General features: G+C 36.6%; 2 protein-coding genes across 2 annotated transcripts in view; both read left to right on the plus strand.

Annotated features, from left to right (window-relative positions):
- Positions 1-200, plus strand: part of LOC118348145 (probable LRR receptor-like serine/threonine-protein kinase At1g67720) — a 2,821-nt gene extending 2,621 nt beyond the window's left edge. Inside the window, exon 3 of the mRNA XM_035689133.1 lies at positions 101-200. Coding sequence (XP_035545026.1) covers positions 101-200 — 100 coding nt within the window. The remainder of the gene's footprint in view (positions 1-100) is intronic.
- A 14,071-nt stretch (positions 201-14,271) lies between these two features.
- LOC109012831 (probable LRR receptor-like serine/threonine-protein kinase At1g67720) lies at positions 14,272-22,043 on the plus strand. Its single transcript, XM_018994660.2, has 15 exons — positions 14,272-14,710; positions 16,203-16,734; positions 17,008-17,516; positions 17,646-17,778; positions 17,918-17,989; positions 18,105-18,173; positions 18,255-18,326; positions 18,531-18,599; positions 19,075-19,229; positions 19,316-19,554; positions 19,927-20,053; positions 20,128-20,196; positions 20,306-20,492; positions 21,015-21,150; positions 21,589-22,043. The coding sequence occupies exons 1-15, from the start codon at positions 14,632-14,634 to the stop codon at positions 21,853-21,855; spliced, it is 2,715 nt and encodes a 904-aa protein (XP_018850205.1). The 5' UTR covers positions 14,272-14,631; the 3' UTR covers positions 21,856-22,043.
- Positions 22,044-22,830: the final 787 nt, after the last annotated feature.

Genomic DNA, 22,830 nt, shown 5'->3' on the forward strand with positions numbered 1-22,830 from the left:
TGACTGATCATTGCTGAGTCAAAAGTAACTGTCCAAGAGTGTGTCAACTGGTTTGCCTTGTCCATATTTAACCTGCTAAGTACCTTTTTCACATACTCAGCCTGCGAGAGTCTCAACATGTCTCTGACTCTGTCTCTAACAATTCTCTTGCCAAGGATTTGTTTTACAGCTCCCAAATTCTTCATTCCAAAGTGCTATGATATCTACCTCTTCAGATTATTGATCTCATCAATATTATCTTCTGTAATAAGCATGTCATCCACATACAACAACAAAATAATATAAGAATTTTCAAAGTGCCTGACATAGAAGCAGTGATCTGCCTGACATCTGATGTACCCTACATTGCACATAAAGCTGTCAAATTTCTTGTACCATTGTCTAGAAGCTTGCTTCAGGCCATACAAGCTCTTCTTCAGTCTGCAAATTGAACTTTCCTTTTCCTGTACAATAAACCCCTCAGGTTGGTGCAAGTAGATGTCTTTTTCAAGGTTTCCATGAAGTAAAGTTGTCCTTACATCTAACTGCTCAAGAAATAAATCTTTAGTAGCAACCATAACCAATACTAACCTGATGATTGTGATCTTCACCATAGTAGAAAAAATCTCAAAGTAATCAATACTCTACTTCTGCTGAAAGCCTTTTACAACAAGCCTGGCCTTGTACCTCTTACTGCCATCATACTCAGTCTTCACCCGGTACACCCACTTGTTGTGCAATGCCTTCTTCCTTGATGGAAGTTCTGTCAACTTTCATATCTGATTTCCTAACAAGGTTTTTTCATAACTTTGCGGTTCTCCACCATCAGTCAACAGAATAAAATTCAAAGTGGATGAAAAACGTTGTGGGGGAAAAATAGTCCTAACTGACCTGCGAACTACAGCTACAGGATTAGACGGCTCTAAATCTAACTACGGAATAATAGGAATGGGTACACCGGACCAACTCTCTCCGTCACTCACATCTCTGCAATGCACTATGGCCTTTGGTAGGTCATCTAAACTCATGAACTCAGATTCCTAAGGAGCTGCTTCAGTAATTGTACTAGACTTGTCCTTGTACATAATCTTCTCATTGAATATTACATTCCTGCTTCTTATAATCTTTCGACCCTAATCATACTAGAAATGATAGCCAAATGCCTCATATCCATAGCCAATGAAATAACATTTCTTTGACTTAACCTCAAATTTACTATGAGCATCAAAATCAACAAGAACATAAGAAAGACAGCCAAAAGTTTTAAGGTGAGAAAATTTCACCTCTTTCCCACTCCAAGCATCCTCAGGCAATCCACAATCCAACGGAACTGATGACCCTCTATTTATCAAGTAGACGACAGTGTTGATTGCGTCTGCCCAGAAAGTAGGTGGTAATCCAACGTGCAGCCTTATGCTTCTAGCACGCTCATTTATGATTCTGTTCATACGTTCAGCAACTCCATTTTGCTATTGTGTCCCAGGAATGGTCTTTTCCATTCTGATACCCAGAGCTGCACAGTACTCTTTGAACCCTCCATCAATGTATACACCACTATTATCAGACCTCAAGCATTTCAGTTTCAAGTTTGTCTCTGTCTCAACCATGGCCTTTCAAATTTTGAACACATTAAATACATCATATTTATGCTTCAAAAAATAAACTCATACCTTCCTGCTGTGGTCATCAATTCCAAGAGATGCCACTAGGGAAGGTCCCCACACGTCTATGTGCACAAGATCCAATTTTCTTGTCTTCAATGTTCTGCCACTCTTCAAGAAACTGACATTCTTCTGTTTCCCATAATGCAACTCTCACACATACTGAGATCAACTGACTTCAGTTCTGGTAGCTTGCCTCTAGACAGTAGTTCTTTCATACCCTTCTGACTCATATGGTCAAGCCTACAATGCCACAAATATGATATGCTCTTTGCAACAGTAGTAGCAGTAGTATTATTCAAACTAGTAGTCATATAGAGTGTACCAGTTTTCTTACCTCGAGCCAATACCAATGCCCCTTTAGTGACCTTCCAGGTGCTATCTGAGAACACTTATAAATGGCGACAATCATCAAGCTGCCTAAAAGAAATGAGATTCTTCTTCAACTCAAGAATGTGTCTAACCTTTTACAAGGTCCATTTGTTCTTGTTAAGGAGTGCAATATCAATGTCTCTTATTCCTACCGCATTCAACGTCTTTCCATCAGCCAGGCACACCTTCCCAAAATCACATGCAACATAGCTCTGCATTATCTTCCAATGGGAAGATGTGTGGAAGGAAGCTCCCGAATTCAGTATCCAGTCATCAATTGGACTATGAACTGTAAGTAATAGTGCATCTTGTACCTTTTTAATTACCATATTAGCACTATCATTCGCCGTCTTATTAGGATTTTTACAGTTCTTTTTTATGTGACCAGTTTTTCCACAATTCTAGTAAGTTGTCTACTACACAGGCCTTGACTTGCTCTTACACCTGTTCTTTGATTTTGATCTGCCTCTGTTTGAGTTCCTATCTTGTGATCTCCCACAAGAATCAACATTGAGTGTTGAACTCGAACCCAAACTCTAGCATGAATCCCTCATGCGCACCTCCTCAGCCAAAATCAAGTCACGAGTATCATCATATTTCAACTTTAATTTTACAAGCATAATTACTGACAGTCATTCTCATGGCTGCCCAACTATTTGGCAGTAAGACCAATAGTATTAATGCACGTATCTCATCATCAAACTCAATGTCAACAGACAACAATTGATTTGTGATAGTATTAAAATCATTTAGATGTTGTGCAACAGACGTACCATCTGTCATCTTCAAATTGAATAGCTTTTTCATCAAGTGTACCTTGTTATTCGCTGATGGCTTTTCATACATACCTGACAAAGCCGCTATGAGATCCGTAGTCATCTTCTCCTTGACTCCTTGATGACTTTGTGTGCAACGGATCTCAACGAGATTAGCCAAATAACCCCTAGAACTTGTCGATCTAATAGATTCCAATTAGTAACTGCCATGATGTCTGACTTCTTCCCCAATAGTGGAGGATGGAGTCTCTTCCCATAGAGGTAGTCATCTATCTGCATCCTCCAGTATTCATAATCCGTGCCATTGAACTTCTTGATCCCGTTACCTTCACATCTTCTCCAGCCATCGTTTTTCCTCCGACCCGAACATTGGCTCTTGATACCAATTATTGTGAAAAAAATGACACTAAATGAAAGTAAGCATGAAAGAGACAGTCAAACAATCACACACAACACAAGATTTACGTGGTTCAAAAAATTGCCTACGTCCATGGGAGTTGCAGAGGATTTTTATTACTTGAGGAATCACAATACACTTTTGGGGCATCTATTGTTCACGCACTCTATGTCATAAATCAGAACATGAAGTATTTATACTTCAAACGGCAAAAACCCTAAAAATTTCACTATAGCGATGTTCGTTCGAGCGGCGTGTCTAGCACCCATCAAGCGAACCTGTTTCCAATTGCTCGAGCCATGTGTCGAGCGGTTCTTCGGAGCGAACTCTTAACTTGCCTCCTCTCGAGTAAGGTTAAGTGCCTTTAACTCTGGACTTGCACTGCTCCTCGGGCTCACTATCGAGCAGTCTTGGAGCAAACTCTTTGATTTGCCTCCGCTCGAGTGGTGGACCAGACTCCACACTCAACAACCTGTCCTTTTCAATTTGAAAGAAACAGATAGAATAAAAATAATTAGAATACTTAAAATATTCAATTATTGTTTCATTGCCATTCCTGTAGAAATCCAGTTATAACTTGTTTTGATTGTTAACACCAGTTGATTGCATTGATGTAATTTGGAAATAAGAACTCGTACTAGGACTCATTAGTACAATGATAACTTGTTTTAACACAAAGATTTGTGAAATTAACTTCACTAATGATTTTATTTCTGATTGCTGAATACTCAATTAATTACAATGATAACTTCCTTCTATTACATAGGAAGTGGTAATTAGCATTAGAAACACAAGATAATTAAACATCATCGAAAACTAATACACACTCTAATTTCCTTATCTTAAACACTAGACAGACATTTGAGACTCTATTCTTCTATTTGCCTACTTATCTCTCTTACGTTTATGAGAATTGTTAGCTCTACACACAGATCTTATATAAAAAAAAATTCACATATCGAGCGTAGTTTAATGTAATACGTCATATATACTTTATAATAAAAAGAGTTTTATAATTTGATGGATTACATTAAATACGATAGTGTGTAAACTTTTTTATGTAAGAAGATGTAAGCAAAACCATGCTGCCACGTCTATATTCCATGCATGAATGTAGAATGTGAACAAATTTTAACCTTTGTCTTCATCCTAGGGTTCTTCCTTAGATACATATCTTGCACATAGTCAAAACAAAAACCATTTGGCATTTACTATACACTCTTGAAGCTTGTTAGACTCAACTATGTCTTTACCTTTTATTTGGAATATATATATATATATATAAATATATATCATGGCTTACATATCTACGCCACGTGTTAAATTTTGATTGATTGTAATTGTGCAAGTTTATATCATGTGATAGTTTATTACAAGAAACTAATCGAAGATGAACCAAGTTGAAATGAGAGTTGCTTAATCCAAACTTACACTACAGAAAAATTATTTATTTGTTGCAAGTTATTTTCTATCAAAATAATTATTACTTGCCAAAATGAGTTTATTCTCGTTATAAATAACCATCATAAATGCTTATTTTTCTTGTAGTGTTAGAAATGTAACATGAGAAAAGTGAAAACTCATAAACAGATTCGTATAATAAAAAAGACAATATAACAACATAGAATTAGCAAATGAGCTCTTGATCGATTCTCCAAATGTCAATATTAAAAGGACAGGTTGTTGAGCATTGTGGAGTCTGGTCCACACCGCTCGAGCGGAGGCAAATCAAAGAGTTTGCTCAAGACTGCTCGATAGTGAGCTTGAGCAGATGCAAGTCAGAGAGTTCGCTCGACACTGCTCAACATACCACTCGAGAGGAGGCAAGTTAGAGAGTTCGCTCGAAGAGCCGCTCGACACATGGCTCGAGCAATTAGAGGAAACAGGTTCGCTTGATGGGTGCTAGACACGCCGCTCGAACGAACATCGCTATAGTGAAATTTTTAGGGTTTTTGCCGTTTGAAGTATAAATACTTCATGTTCTGATTTATGACATAGAGTGCGTGAACAATAGATGCCCCAAAAGTGTATTGTGATTCCTCAAGTAATAAAAATCCTCTGCAACTCCCATGGACGTAGGCAATTTTTTGAACCACGTAAATCTTGTGTTGTGTGTGATTGTTTGACTGTCTCTTTCATGCTTACTTTCATTTAGTGTCATTTTTTTCACAATAATTGGTATCAAGAGCCAATGTTCGGGTCGGAGGAAAAACGATGGCTGGAGAAGATGTGAAGGTAACGGGATCAAGAAGTTCAATGGCACGGATTATGAATACTGGAGGATGCAGATAGATGACTACCTCTATGGGAAGAGACTCCATCCTCCACTATTGGGGAAGAAGTCAGACATCATGGCAGTTACTAATTGGAATCTATTAGATCGACAAGTTCTAGGGGTTATTTGGCTAATCTCGTTGAGATCCGTTGCACACAAAGTCATCAAGGAGTCAAGGAGAAGATGACTACGGATCTCATAGCGGCTTTGTCAGGTATGTATGAAAAGCCATCAGCGAATAACAAGGTACACTTGATGAAAAAGCTATTCAATTTGAAGATGACAGATGGTACGTCTGTTGCACAACATCTAAATGATTTTAATACTATCACAAATCAATTGTTGTCTGTTGACATTGAGTTTGATGATGAGATACGTGCATTAATACTATTGGTCTTACTGCCAAATAGTTGGGCAGCCATGAGAATGACTGTCAGTAATTATGCTTGTAAAATTAAAGTTGAAATATGATGATACTCGTGACTTGATTTTGGCTGAGGAGGTGCGCATGAGGGATTCATGCTAGAGTTTGGGTTCGAGTTCAACACTCAATGTTGATTCTTGTGGGAGATCACAAGATAGGAACTCAAACAGAGGCAGATCAAAATCAAAGAACAGGTGTAAGAGCAAGTCAAGGCCTGTGTAGTAGACAACTTACTAGAATTGTGGAAAAACTGGTCACATAAAAAAGAACTGTAAAAATCCTAATAAGACGGCGAATGATAGTGCTAATATGGTAATTAAAAAGGTACAAGATGCACTATTACTTACAGTTCATAGTCCAATTGATGACTGGATACTGAATTCGGGAGCTTCCTTCCACACATCTTCCCATTGGAAGATAATGCAGAGCTATGTTGCATGTGATTTTGGGAAGGTGTGCCTGGCTGATGGAAAGACGTTGAATGCGGTAGGAATAAGAGACATTGATATTGCACTCCTTAACAAGAACAAATGGACCTTGTAAAAGGTTAGACACATTCTTGAGTTGAAGAAGAATCTCATTTCTTTTAGGCAGCTTGATGATTGTCGCCATTTATAAGTGTTCTCAGATAGCACCTGGAAGGTCACTAAAGGGGCATTGGTATTGGCTCGAGGTAAGAAAACTGGTACACTCTATATGACTACTAGTTTGAATAATACTACTGCTACTACTGTTGCAAAGAGCATATCATATTTGTGGCATTGTAGGCTTGACCATATGAGTCAGAAGGGTATGAAAGAACTACTGTCTAGAGGCAAGCTACCAGAACTGAAGTCAGTTGATCTCAGTATGTGTGAGAGTTGCATTATGGGAAACAGAAGAATGTCAGTTTCTTGAAGAGTGGCAGAACATTGAAGACAAGAAAATTGGATCTTGTGCACATAGACGTGTGGGGACCTTCCCTAGTGGCATCTCTTGGAATTGATGACCACAGCAGGAAGGTATGAGTTTATTTTTTGAAGCATAAATATGATGTATTTAATGTGTTCAAAATTTGAAAGGCCATGGTTGAGACAGAGACAAACTTGAAACTGAAATGCTTGAGGTCTGATAATAGTGGTGTATACATTGATGGAGGGTTCAAAGAGTACTGTGCAGCTCTGGGTATCAGAATGGAAAAGACCATTCCTGGGACACAATAGCAAAATGGAGTTGCTGAACGTATGAACAGAATCATAAATGAGCGTGCTAGAAGCATAAGGCTGCACGTTGGATTACCACCTACTTTCTGGGCAGACGCAATCAACACTGTCGTCTACTTGATAAATAGAGGGTCATCAGTTCCGTTGGATTGTGGATTGCCTGAGGATGCTTGGAGTGGGAAAGAGGTGAAATTTTCTCACCTTAAAACTTTTGGCTGTCTTTCTTATGTTCTTGTTGATTTTGATGCTCATAGTAAATTTGAGGTTAAGTCAAAGAAATGTTATTTCATTGGCTATGGATATGAGGCATTTGGCTATCATTTCTAGTATGATTAGGGTCGAAAGATTATAAGAAGCAGGAATGTAATATTCAATGAGAAGATTATGTACAAGGACAAGTCTAGTACAATTACTGAAGCAGCTCCTTAGGAATCTGAGTTCATGAGTTTAGATGACCTACCAAAGGCCATAGTGCATTGCAGAGATGTGAGTGACGGAGAGAGTTGGTCCGGTGTACCCATTCCTATTATTCCGTAGTTAGATTTAGAGCCGTCTAATCCTGTAGCTGTAGTTCGCAGGTCAGTTAGGACTATTTTTCCCCCACAACGTTTTTCATCCACTTTGAATTTTATTCTGTTGACTGATGGTGGAGAACCGCAAAGTTATGAAAAAACCTTGTTAGGAAATCAGATATGAAAGTTGACAGAACTTCCATCAAGGAAGAAGGCATTGCACAACAAGTGGGTGTACCGGGTGAAGACTGAGTATGATGGCAGTAAGAGGTACAAGGCCAGGCTTGTTGTAAAAGGCTTTCAGCAGAAGTAGAGTATTGATTACTTTGAGATTTTTTCTACTATGGTGAAGATCACAATCATCAGGTTAGTATTGGTTATGGTTGCTACTAAAGATTTATTTCTTGAGCAGTTAGATGTAAGGACAACTTTACTTCATGGAAACCTTGAAAAAGACATCTACTTGCACCAACCTGAGGGGTTTATTGTACAGGAAAAGGAAAGTTCAATTTGCAGACTGAAGAAGAGCTTGTATGGCCTGAAGCAAGCTTCTAGACAATGGTACAAGAAATTTGACAGCTTTATGTGCAATGTAGGGTACATCAGATGTCAGGCAGATCACTGCTTCTATGTCAGGCACTTTGAAAATTCTTATATTATTTTGTTGTTGTATGTGGATGACATGCTTATTACAGAAGATAATATTGATGAGATCAATAATCTGAAGAGGTAGATATCATAGCACTTTGGAATGAAGAATTTGGGAGCTGTAAAACAAATCCTTGGCAAGAGAATTGTTAGAGACAGAGTCAGAGACATGTTGAGACTCTCGCAGGCTGAGTATGTGAAAAAGGTACTTAGCAGGTTAAATATGGACAAGGCAAACCAGTTGACACACTCTTGGACAGTCACTTTTGACTCAGCAATGATCAGTCACCAAAGTCGGAGGAGGAAAAAAATTACATGAGTAAGGTTGCTTATGCCTCAGCTAATGGTTCACTTATGTATGATATGGTTTGCAGAAGACCAGATATTGCCCATGCAGTGGGAATTGTAAGTAGATGAATAAATAATCCAGGAAAACAATATTGGGAAGCTGTGAAGTGGATTTTGAGGTACCTAAAAAGCTCCTAAAAGATGTGCTTATATTTCTCAGGAGAGAGTTTAGAGGTGCAGAACTATATTGATGCTGATTTAGCTGGAAATACTGGTAGAAGAAAGAGTACCACAGGTTTTGTTTACACTCTGGGTGGTACTGCAGTTTCATGAGGTTTTAATTTATAGAAATTAGTTTCTTTCTCTACTACAGAAGTTGAGTACATTGTAGTGTCAAAAACTGCGAAGGAGATGATTTGGCTACAGGGTTTCTTGGAGGAATTGGGTAAAAAGAATCAGAAGGGCACTCTTTACAGCGATAGAGTGCCATATTCCTTGCCAAAAATCCAACATTTCATTCCAGGACTAAACACATTTAGATCAGGTATCACTTTATACAATCATTGTTAGACGATAGACAATTGTTACTTGAGAAAATTTGTGGAAGTAAGAACCCTGCTGATATGTTCACAAATGGTGTTTACACTTGAGAAACTGAAGTTTGCGCAACTTCAGTTGCTCTTCTAGCATGAAGATAGGGGCAGTGAGTTGCATAGGTGGAGGATATCATATTTGAGGTAGAGGGCGATACAATGGGTGTACCAATTTCCAAGTGGGAGAATTGTTAAGTATTGTGGAGTCTGGTCCACACCGCTTGAGTGGAGTCTTTAGCCGCTCGAGTAGAGGCAAGTCAGATAGTTCGCTCAAGACTGCTCGACAGTAAGCTCGAGTAGATGCAAGTCAGAGAGTTCGCTCGACACCGCTCGAGTAGAGGCAAGTCAGAGAGTTCACTCGAAAATCGGCTTGACACATGACTCGAGTAGTTGTGGGAAACAGGTTCACTCGATATGCGCTTGATATGCCGCTCGAGCGAACATCGCTATTAGTGAATTTTTCGGGTTTCAGCCATTTGAAATATAAATACTTCATGTTCTGCTTTGTGACATAGAGTGCGTGAACAGTAGATGCCCTAAAAGTGTATTGTGATTCCTCAAGTAATAAAAATCATGTGCAGCTCTCGTAAACGTAGGCAATTTGCCAAACCACGTAAATTTATTGTCGTGTGTGATTGTTTAATTGTCTTTTTCGTGTCTACTTTCATTTAGTGTCATCGTTTTTAACAACATAGGTTTCATTTCCAAGTGAGTGTTAGGACAATCTAGGAGGCATTGTATTGTCTATCATGTTCATCAGCACATTATATATCTTGAAGTACATAATCAAATTCAAAATTCCCAAAAAAAAAACCAATTAATTTTATAATATTTTAAACTAAATTTAGGATTTCACATTGTCTTGAAGAAAGAAGTTTTTGCAATCGATTTCAAGGGACTTCACTTTTGAACTATTATTATATATACTGGCCATTATATATGCGTTGGAGTGGACCCAAATCCAAATGTTAATAATCAACATGGAAGTTTGGCAGTTCTTTGTTTAATATTAGAAATATTGATTTTTATTTTCTTTATAATTTTGCACCATAAAGTCAAGTGATTGTTTCACTCGGTTGTTTTTATAGATGAGATGAGATGAGATAATTAGAGATAAAAGTTAAAAATTAAATAAAATATTGTTAGAATATATTTTTTTTAATACTATTATTGTTTTAAGATTTTAAAAAAGTTAAATTTTTTTATTTTATTTTGTATAAAAATTTAAGAAAATTATAATGGTTAAATGAGAAAAAATGAGATGTGTTGTGAAAACAAACGAGGCTATAAGGCAGCCACTACACTGAAAAATCTACCCCACAAATAATATGGTCAATATAATACCGATGAGAGCCACTAAAAACTCTAAAAACCTAATTGCACGCCAAGTTCCATTTACATAAAGATTTTATAAAAATAAATTTTCACACTAATATAGTTTAATGCGATATATTAAATTTATTTTATAATAAAAAATATTTTATAATCTAACGTACCACATCATCAACTTTAATTTTAATAAAACATTTTTTTTTCTTTTTCTTTTTATTCTTTGACCTTTTCCTCCTACTTGATAATCTGACTTCGACTTTACTTATAAGTGGGATTTCAAATGGGTGGTTTTTGTTTTCTACGTTATTTTAATGGGATGCTGTGATCTATTATTTTAGAATAATATTACCTATAAATTTGAAGTCCGCAAGCGTCATGTAATCGTTTTAAAAAAAATAGAGATTATTATTAAAAAATTAATTTTTTCATGTAGATCTCATATTTATTATTTTTTTAAAAATGATTGGACGTCATTTATGCATTCTGACCACGACTGCAAATATCATTTCTCGAGTTCTACAATTCAAACACGAACTACTAATATTCGCAACTTTCTATCCACTAATTCTTTGGTTCTATCCAAAATTAATTACTACTAAATACACTGATACACGACCTAGTCCATGCATAGGCTCCACATGTGAGCACAATTAAGAGTGCTAGCTACCAAATGGCCTTTCAATATATTCTCTGTTTATAGCAATAGAAATTTGTGCCACACAACTTCTCCACTCGTGACAACACAAAATAGACTATATCAAAGCCATCCTGAAAGAATGTGCAAACCTAATTCTGTGTTACAGCTATCCAGCAGCAAGGATGATGCACTGAAGGTGACCTATCAGCAATGAAAGCTATTCTACTTGCTTCTCGGAGTTCATTTTTGTGTTGGAGCAATAACTGGCATGTAACCAGATACAATTAAAACTACTCAATCAAGGAAAAAGCGACCCCAACTCTAATTCCCAACCACCACTACACCGCCATGATGAGAGCCAAGACCCAGAAGATGAAGACTTGAAACAATCTTTGACACTGACTTGCTGCAAGTAATGCCCACCAAACAAATTTACAAGTACCAATTAAAAGTTAGAAAAACTAGCAAATAAAAATACCTCCGTACCCGAAACTCAGAAGAACAACATAAACCCATCAAAATATAAGTCAGAACAACAATCCCCCGCGAATTAAACTCAGAAGAGATCAAACCCCAATAATAAGGGCAATAGAAGTGGAGATGGTAACTGTGAAGGAAGTTATCCCCTGGGCCAAACCAGGAGAAAGGCCCGAGTCGAAGCCCAGACGTGAGGATTAGGCAGCTGAGCATGTTAGGAGGGCTCGGGTCGGAACCCGGACATGAGATCTGGGCTGAGCCGAGCATACATCAGAAGCCCAACTAGAAGATATGGGAGAGACTTACGGAAGAAGGCATGCAACATTAAATGCAACCAAGGAATGTGCAGAGCGGTGCATCCCTGCATTAATGAGGCGCCGAGAGACTTAAGGAAGAAGACATGCCACATTCAATACAACCCAAAAATGTGCTGGGCGGTGCATCCCTGCATTAATGAGGCACCGAGAGACTTAAGGAAGAAGGCATGCCACATTCAATGCAACCCAAGAATGTGCAGGGCGGTGCACTCCTCCATTAATGAGGCGTCGAGAGACTTAAGGAATAAGGCATGCCACATTCAAGGCAACCCAGGAATATGCAGGGTGGTACATACCCTGCATTAATGTGACATGAGACACTTAGGGAAGAAGGCATGCCGTATTCAACGCAGCCTGGGCCTCCGTACGATCAACAAAAGGTCCTGTGTCAGGAACAGTCGCCATCGGACCAAAGTCCCTGTAGCACAACAAGTGGGCATCATGAATATCCGAACTTCTACGGAGCAACACCCCACTACCATGAAGGCTAGACCATCATGTATAAATAGACGTCTCATGCGATCAATAAAGAGGTGAACTTCTACACATACTCCTGAGATAACTCTCCTTAAGATATATTCTCTTCATCTCCTACATCAATTTTGACTTGAGCGTCGGAGGTACCACAGACCCTGAGCTCCCCATTCTCTTTCTTGCAAGGAAGAGTTTGAGTGCTGCCAGTGTGGAGTTATCCAGGCCCGTGAAACACGACATCAATAGTAACAAACCATGTAAACCACAATATTCCTATAAACAAAATCCAGGAACTCAAAGTTTACCGAACAATTACAAAAAGAATAAGTAGCAACATAAATAAAAGAGAATCACAGGAAGGACAAGAATCAGTAAAAGCTCCTTCTGTGACTTCACCTTGGTTATTCATACGAGTCTGATCAAAAACTTCATGTAAATATGTCAAAGGAAGTTTCCATAATCAAATAGCTAGGGTTTTTTCATTGATTTAACATTAGGGTGAATAAATTGAATAAAAGAGGTAAAGAAATTAGCATACCTTGGGGAGAAGAGTAATATGTGTTTAGCCAAGCTGAAGTTAGGGTTTCAACAAGGGATGCATAGTGAAGACTAGTCTCATTGGAAATTTATCGGAGATAAATACTTTAGATCGATTGCATCCCTAGTGTGCAATCCAAAACTTCAGAGCATTCTCTACAGTTCTATGATTTCATGAGGGTGAAACAAAGAAAAAAAGAAGAGAGGTGAAAGTGGCGAAAACATTTAGAGAGAGAAACAGACGGCAGTTTCTTAGAAAAAATCAAAAAGAAGAGAGAAAAAACAATAAAGTAAAAATTTGCTCTATCTTCAGTATCAATCAAATATGACTTTACTTTTAGAGCATTGCTACACAACCTCCACCACACTCCACACTCCACACTTTTTTAAATTTTTAATAATTTTTTTAAATTTTTTTTTGAGTTTATTGTTTTTAAATTATTTCAAATTTTTTTATTCATTATTCATATAATAAATATTTAATAAAAGAAAAAAATAATAAAAATTAAAAATAATGTGAAGTGTGGAGTGTTAGAAGGTTGTGAAGATTTTTTGTTACTTTTAGGGTTACTGTTTGTAAAAACTTGGTTTGAGTGACTTTGTCTAATCCACTGCAGCCGGTTTTTCTTATGTAATAGCTAAATGTGGGATATTTTTTGGTTTTGCCTATTCCGTTGAGAATGCTCTTAAAGGGTTCTGATTAATTGTGTGTTGGGGCTTAGAGCATTGACATTGATGTCAATGCATCTTCATACTTTGGTTAAGCATGAGTAAAATTCTCTACATTGAACTAGTCAAACCATTAAAGCTCAACATATGAGCTATAGTAAATTAAGCTCCCTAGTCATATTTAGCTAGACACTATTCACTCACAAAAATAATATTTTAATTATTTCCAACAACCATTATATTTTAATGTCTATATTATCTAATTACTTTAAAGCCTATATTATTTATTTCAATTTTGATAAATAATTCGTTATTTTCTATATTATTATATTTTATTAATAATAATTAAAATTAAATTATTAATTAATATATGAAGTGTACTTTTAAAATATTACAATTCTTTTCTATAAAATATTATTAAAATTTATAATTTTATATTATAATTATAATTTTAAAATAATTAATATAATATAAATTCACCTAACCAAAAATTAATACTTCAAAACTTAAAGTTAGTCAAATTTTGCTAGCCATCGAAGACTAGTGGTGGGACCTCAGAGTAGCGAGGGAATCTGTGTCCCTACACTACTAAATTCGATGCAGACAAGAGCAACTAGACCTCCTCTCATGTGTATAATGTCTCCCTGAAACCACTAACAGCGGCTGGAACCAGTCCAGTTCAAGCTAAGATCCATTACTACTCACAACTCAAAAGGACCTCTCTCTCTCTCTCTCTCTCTCTCTCTCTCTCTCCACCGTTCTCTACAAAACGTGTCTTTACCAACTTTCAACTCAGTCACTTGCTCAAACTCATGGAGCAGCACCTACACAGCCACACTCCCTTTCTGTTCTATTTTTAAAATAAAAGAGAGAGAACCAGTTCTGTTCTATTTGTTTTGGATTATTTTAGTTATTTGGTTAGTGACAATGCAACTTTATGTCTGCAGCACGGAGTGATGTTTGGCCTCTCTCTTCTTCTTTTCTTTGTTTGCACCATTTTCATGGTATCGTATTCTCTTCGAATTAATTCCTCTCTCTCAGTTTAGCTTCTCGTACCCATAATGGAGATTAGGCTTTCCCTCTTCTCTCTCTCGTTCTTCCTTCTGTTTCTCTTGGATGCCTCCTCAGCCCAGATGCCAGGTTCTCTCTCTCTCTCTCTCTCTCTCTCTCTAGCAAAATACGTAACTTTTTGTATGGTTTCTATGCCACATCTTGTTAAATATACACTCTTTTCTTTTGGGCTTAAAAAGCTATGTTATTTTGCGTTGCTCTGTAAATAAATTCCTAATTTTGCTTCTATTATCATTTTTACTTCTTTCATTTGCTTTCTAAATTGGCACTCTAAACAAGAGAACGGGAAGGTAGCCGGTTGTTAAAATTAACTGAAAAATCGAAAAATCGGTCTAGTCTGGCCCGAACTGGTGGAATGGGTTTGGTTTTGGATCGGACCAGTTCGGGACCTGTTTCCTTAGCTTCAAAACTGGCCGGTACTGATCAGATTCCTGTTCTATGCTTTTTAAGATTGAATGGTACTGATTCACTATATTATATATTTTAAATTAATTTTTTTAATATTATATATAATAAAATAAATTATAATTATATATAAGATAATATTATTATAATTTATAATATAAAATTTTAATCTTAAACATAAAAATTTATTTGATCACATGCTTTAAACATAAAATATATATATTAATAACATTTATGACATAATAAATTCTCCACATATTCTTTTTAATAAATACATAATATATTAGTAATACTAATATATATTAGTATATTAATTACATTTTACTTTAATTAATTAGCATACATTAGTATATTAATTATATTTTAGATCTTAACACTAATACTACTAAAATTGAACCGAATCGGACTGAAATCGAAGATACCGGTTTAGGAGGATAATCGGTACTTAATCAGTTTTTAAAAATGCGAAATCGGTACATACTGATTCCATCCTAAATTTTATCAAAAGGACCTGACCGGTTACACCTAGCCATCTCCACATTCCTGCTCCCCAGAACCAACAGCCAAACGAGACATTTGAAGAAGTGGAAACAATCGAAGTAACGGGTACAAGGTTTTCTTTGTTTCGGCTTTTGGGGATCGAGTATGAAACTGAGGGTGATCCGATCATTTTCATCAGTATAAGAATTTATGAGAGAAAAAGAAAAGAAAAAAAGGATTACAAGCCGTTAATTGAAATGCAAATCTTAAACCCTGTGCTTACAACTCGGTTTCTCAGACCCTCAAAGATCAGGAACATTTCTACTGACTGATACAAGTTACATTAATTATAATTATGTTTTCTTTAATGCAACTACTCAAAACTTCAATCTTTTTACGTAGTCTATTAAGATTTGTGAAGTGTAAAGTGTTCCTCCTACGGTTTGATTTTTTAAAATAAGTTTCTTACTTTGATATTAATGAAGTTAACAATGAACTAGATTTACTTTCAGTGATCTTCTACTAGATTTACATTGTGGGATTAGATCTATTTCTGTCTCTCCTTCTCTCTTTTTTTGGTTAGAAGAATATTTATTTGCGGATGATATTGATGCTGCTTATTTTCACCCTTTTTTTTTAATACTTGTTGATAATTACATAAGGTCTTGTGAAGCAGGTTTTGTGAGTTTTGATTGTGGAGGTCAAGAAAATTTCACGGATGACCTTGGCCTTAAGTGGACTCCTGACAGTCAGCTTGCTTACGGAGAAACCGCTATGATAGATGTTGAAAAAGAGACACGCAAGCAATACAAGACCCTGAGACACTTTCCTTCTGATTCCAGGAAGTATTGTTACACATTTAAAGTCATACGTAGGACTAGGTACCTTGTGAGAGCAACATTCTTGTATGGTAACTTTGACAAAAACAATGATTACCCAAAATTTGACATTTCCCTCGGGGCAACTCTTTGGTCAACTATAGCCATTTCAAATGCTAGTACTATACAAGTCCGAGAGCTAATATTCCTGGCTTCAAGTCCCACTATCAGTGTGTGCTTATCCAATGCTTCTACTGGGCAGCCGTTTATATCTACTCTTGAGCTCCGACAATTTAATGGTACATTTTACTCAACAGCCTATGAGGATCAGTATTACCTCAGTGTCTCTGCGAGGATAAACTTTGGTGCAGATAGTGAAACTCCAGTCAGGTATGCTCAGAATATTTGGTTAGAAGCGCTTTAATAAATGCACAGTTTCTGAATGCATTATTACAATTTTAAGTAAGATTTTATCTGAATGCATTTTAAATAATTACGCCAAACAGTGTGAGAAGAAAACAGATTAGTTACTCAATTGTTCTGAAAAACACGGATGCCTAACACTTTAAAAGTGAGAACTTTGAGCCAGATGAGTACTATACACGCAATTATTATTGAAGATTTTTCCATATTATGAGAAGATCTGTATCTCTGTTGTTTTAGGTATCCTGATGATCCTTTTGATAGAATATGGGAGTCAGACTCTGTGAAGAAAGCAAATTACCTTGTTGATGTTGCTGCTGGAACCAAAAAAGTGTCAACCAAAATGCCAATTGATGTTACAGAGCCTGGCAGTCCACCAGAAAAAGTGATGCAGACTGCTGTAGTTGGCACAAATGGGTCATTAACTTATCGATTAAACTTGTATGGCTTTCCTGGTTTTGGATGGGCATACGCCTACCTCGCAGAAATTGAAGATTTGGATTCAGACGAGTCTCGAAAATTCAGAATGGTACTCCCAGGCAATACTGATATAAGCATGATTTCAGTCATTAATATTGAAGAGAATGCTCAAGGAAAATATCGTCTTTATGAGCCAGGATTTGAAAACTTATCCCTTCCCTTTGTACTTAATCTTAAATGGGAAAAAACTTCCGATTCTTCGAGGGGGCCTCTTTTGAATGCCTTGGAGATAAATAAGTATCTGGAGAAAAACTATGGTTCTTTAGATGGTAAGTAAATAATGGTTCCTTGAGTGCATACATGAGATTTAGAATCATGTTTTACTACATAATTAAGTATACGTGGGTATGGTTTTTGTTCTTGAGAAACTCTTTACCATGGACTCCCATGAGTTGCAGGAACAGTCATTGAAAATGTGGCCTCATACTACCCATCTGTAGATTGGGCACAAGAAGGTGGTGACCCATGTCTACCTGTTCCATGGTCATGGGTGCAGTGTGACTCAAATCCACAGCCAAAAATTACTAAAATGTAGGTCAAGCCTTCTTAAGGCTTTATCTCATGAGTATTTAATCCATTTCTGCTTCTTTCAAAGTGTAAGTCCCCTACACAAATGAATAGCAATGTCACTAATCTAATGGCAACTTCTTTTGTTCTTGGTGCATGGCAGTTCATTGTCCAGAAAGAACTTGACTGGGAATATCCCTTCAGACTTGACAAAGTTGACCGGTTTAGTTGAGTTGTAAGTTTAGAACTGCATATCCATTTTTATGAATGGGAAACAGTTGGTTTCCATGTTTAATGCCACAGGTATAGATAACTCGTACTATCATCATCCATCTCTCTTTTGGTTGCAGGTGGCTTGATGGTAATTCATTTAGTGGTCCAATACCTGATTTTACTGGATGTGCAGACTTGAAAATCATGTAATCTAAGATGACTTTTTCTCTTAATCATAGGTTATATAAAAAAAAATTTAAGCTAACCATGATCTTTGAGTTATATAGTCATCTCGAGAATAATCAGTTGACGGGTGGACTGCCTTCCTCTTTGATGAAACTACCAAATTTGAGGGAATTGTAAGTTATTGAGAAATTTATGTTTGTTATTGTAATTTACATACAATTTGAAACACTCTCTCTGATTTCTGATCTTCTCATTAAGATAGATCTTACCTGAAGTTATAGGTACTGCTGCATATTAATTTTTTCTTTCATTGGAAGTTAGTAATGCCATGCTGTTTGAGCAGAAGGTCACACATATGATGCATCCGATGGTTGCAGGTATGTGCAAAACAATATGTTGTCAGGAACAGTGCCCTCAGGTCTTCGAAATAAAATCTTGGTCTTGAAGTAAGTATAAAGTTTTTACAATAGTAATTGGATTTCCGTAGATGCTAACATTTTAAAAACATTTACTCTCTAAACATAACTGTTAGTATAAAACTTGACTAAGTTATTTGCTTTTCATCCATGTACTTATTTGCTTTTCATAGTTCTTTGCTTACATAAAAATGTAGCAACAGATAGTCCATGTTTCCTTTGCAGTATATCTTTGATATGTTTTTGCAAGCCAATGTTTTAATTGAAATACAATTGATAAGTTGGTATGAATGTGGATTTATTTATAACTTTGTGTCTCTCTCTGATACCTTTTTTTATCTTATCATTCCAGTCACTCTAAGTTTACTCATATTAGCTTCATTTTACATGTTATTTTCTTCTTCTTCTGGGTGGGGGGTGGGTTGGGGTGTGGTTGTATTTGTATTTTACTTATGTATGTCACTCCAACACACTAACCCTCACGTTCTATTTTGATTATACTCAGCTACTCTCAGAACATCAATCTAAGGGAAGGGGACAAAAGAGGGAGCCGCATTAATGTAATCATTGGTTCATCAGTTGGGGCTACTGTTCTGCTTATAGTTACTATTTTTTCGTGCCTATTTATGAGAATAGTGAAGAAAAGGTATGCCAAGCAAGGTATGAGTCTTGTGCAATCTTCAAGTTGATGTAATTTTTTGTAGATATTACTGCCGGTTCAACATAACTTGTTTGATTTGTTATAGACCAACTGGAACATGCCCTTCCTGTTGGAAGTTTAGTTTCTTCCAATAGTGATACTCCCACAGAAGCTGCACATTGCTTCACTTTCTATGAAATTGAAGATGCTACAAGAAAATTTGAGAAGAGAATTGGTTCTGGAGGATTTGGAGTTGTATACTATGGAATGAAAGATGGAAAAGAAATTGCAGTCAAAGTTCTAACCAGTAATTCCTACCAAGGAATGCGAGAATTTTCTAATGAGGTAGGCCTTTTTGTGATCCAAACATATTCCCAGTATTCTGACTATAGGTATAGCCATAATATCTTGACCTATTTATGAACTGTTGAAGTTTTCAATAATGAAATGTAAAGCAGTGGCATGGGACTGTCTCAACTTTTTTTTTTCCCAGCCGAATTGGGCATTTTATGTTGGCATTTTCACTTATAATTTTATTAAAATCAACTTGATTTGCCTCCTATTTTTTCTTATATTACATCTTCCATTCTCATCTTTTGATTAACAGAAGTTTGTCATTATTATTAATGTGTCCTGTTATATTTAGTGGGACTATTTGTTGTTAGACATTAAAAACTGGGTTCTTGTGGTTGATCAGTACACTTCAATTTGATCTAGGTGACTCTTCTTTCAAGGATACATCACCGGAACCTGGTACAGTTTCTTGGGTATTGTCAGGAAGGAGATAGAAGTATGCTTGTTTATGAGTTCTTGCATAATGGAACTCTCAAGGAACACCTTTATGGTAAGCTCACTTGTTTCTGAATTAAGCAATATGAGTTTCAATGCTTAGCCATGCCATGTATAAATTGTTCACAGGCCCATTAAAGGGTGAACGAAGAATCACTTGGATCAAGCGACTTGAAATTGCTGAGGATGCTGCAAAAGGTTTATGAGCTAATAAAATAAACTCTTTCTTATACTGCTAGTTAACAATGAAGTCTTTCCTCTATAATGTAGAATTCAAACTGATTTATGTATTCTCATGTTTGTTTAGGGATTGAATACCTTCATACGGGCTGTGTTCCAGCCATTATTCATAGAGATTTGAAAACCAGCAATATTCTTCTTGACAAGCACATGAGAGCAAAGGTTTCAGATTTTGGTCTTTCAAAACTGGCGGTAGATGGAGTCTCTCATGTTTCAAGCAAAGTACGGGGCACAGTGGGTTATCTGGATCCCGAGTAAGGCTTTTCTGTCCTTTTTCTTTTTTTTAATAGGTAAAAGTAAGAAGGCTTTTCTCTGTCTCCTTTGAGTTCTATCATTTTTCCTTGATATCAAGCCAAGCATTATATCCAGCCTGGGTTCTGTCATTTGATTGAAACTTAGGTATCTTAACAATCTTTTTGGTGAAACGTCCAATTCACTTGCGCTGGCTTTTATGAGAACCTGTTCTTATAAACATACAAGCAAACAAACAAAGATAGGTTGTCATGGGTGACAGAATTGTTGTCTTCCAGGACTCTAACTTAACCTCTGTCAAACATGTAGCAGTGTGTAAACACACTCTGCTGATGGTTTAGTGTTTTGCATTTTGCAGCCTTGATCAAGCTGTGTTGTCTTTGTTTTTTGAACAAAATCTGTAGAAGTGTGTAAATACAAAAACATGTAGCATAACCTGCTCAGAATTTTTTCTTGGATCAATTGGCAACCATAAAGTATATAGTATATTACAATACAATGAGTCGTTTTCTCCTGGTGTGCAGGTATTATATCTCGCAGCAGTTGACGGACAAGAGCGACGTTTACAGCTTTGGTGTAATTCTTCTGGAACTATTGTCTGGCCAAGCAGCAATATCTGATAAAAGCTTTGGTGTGGATTGTTGTTACATCGTCGAGTGGGTAAGTGTTGAGAGGTGGCTTGAATCTAGTTGTAAAAGCGTCTCTGCAGTCTGGTCGCTCGAGCGGTGTCTCTACAGCTCGAGCGAACTCTCGGGTTTGTTCTGCTGGGACAGGTTTTGAGACACGATAATTGAATGCATCCCCTATATATGTTCATTGGTAATCATGTTTATTAAACAGTTCGAAGCAGTTATCTTTTTCTTTTAATGATCCATATCCCTTTTGGGTTTCTCTTATCACTTAATTTGTGTTGTTTCATAGAGAGCTTTAAGTCATCAGTATATAAAAACTACTTGGTGGATGAAAAACATGGACCATTGTTGCAAGTGCTTTGATATAGATCAAGTGAAATTAATGATTAATAACCCTGCTTTCATTTCATTTCATTTCATCAACTTTCCATTGCGTGTTAAATTACCTGTAATGATTGTGTCGCAGGCAAGGTTACATATTGAGAGCGGGGACATTCATGGAGTCATTGATCCCTCACTACAAGATGAATTTGACATCCAGTCAATGTGGAAGATAGCAGAGAAAGCTCTGATGTGCGTCCAACCTTACAGACATATGAGACCATCAATTTCAAATGTTCTTAAGGATATTCAAGACGCACTCGTGATTGCAAAGGAAGCAGCAGCCGTAAGAGATGGTAATAATAATTACCTATCATTTGATGAATCCATTGCAAGGCCTTCTGCACGGTAGTTCTCTCATTCATCATGTACAAAAACAAAATGCCTTTTTATGAGAAAAAAGAAAATGGAATTCTTTCTTATAGGGGAGCTCACAACTATGTTGCATGTTGCCACATCCTCCTTAAGTTTTGGACATTGTAATAGTGGTTTGTTTAAGTGACAATATCTAGTTCCTTGTAAAAGGTTTTGTATTTTCCAGAGATTCGTCTATCAATGTTCAAATTGTTAATATATAAAATAAATAATAAAATATACATCTTTCTATCAGCTTAAACTTTTGGGACAAGTGGTGATTTCACATGGTATCAGAGCAAAGGTCCTTAGTTCGAACCATGACTTTACACTCTATCTCATTTAATTAAATATTCCACTTGTTGGACCTACTCATTGAGAAAAAGTTTGGCCCATAAGTGAGGGAGAATGTTAAGATATAAAATAAATAATAAAATCTACCTCTTCCTATCAGTTTAAGCTTTTGGGACGAATGGTGATTTCACACAAATCATGCGACTAGTGAGCCAGTTTGGTTGCATGATTTTTTTTTCTTTTGTTCTGAATAAACATTTCATTGAGATAGAAACAATTACAGGCGCAAGATTAAAATACTATGGGGGGTGGAGTACCTCGTCCCATAAAGTAATATGACTAGGAATTCTCAACTCCTTTCATACAGTTAGAAACATCTAATTCCATAGCCCATCTAGCAACTTCATGTGCCTGCTGGCCTGTTTGCTTCTCTTGTTGTCCATCACAGTTCCCAGCCTGGATTGTTTCTCATTCTATCTTTTATGAAACTTAACCCTTTCTACAGACTATCGCCCTCCTTCAAAAGATTTTGGTGGTGATGACAGAGTACCTTGATTTCTATCGTTTGCTTAGCTTGACAGTCATTACCGTAATCCGGGTATTGCTAATACATTACGCTTCATGAATAATAAAGCTATGGTATTTGCTAGCTATGATGGCTCTTAATGCTAGCAAAAGT

This window comes from Juglans regia, chromosome 4 (genome assembly GCF_001411555.2).
Source record: "Juglans regia cultivar Chandler chromosome 4, Walnut 2.0, whole genome shotgun sequence".
Taxonomy (NCBI): Eukaryota; Viridiplantae; Streptophyta; class Magnoliopsida; order Fagales; family Juglandaceae; genus Juglans; species Juglans regia.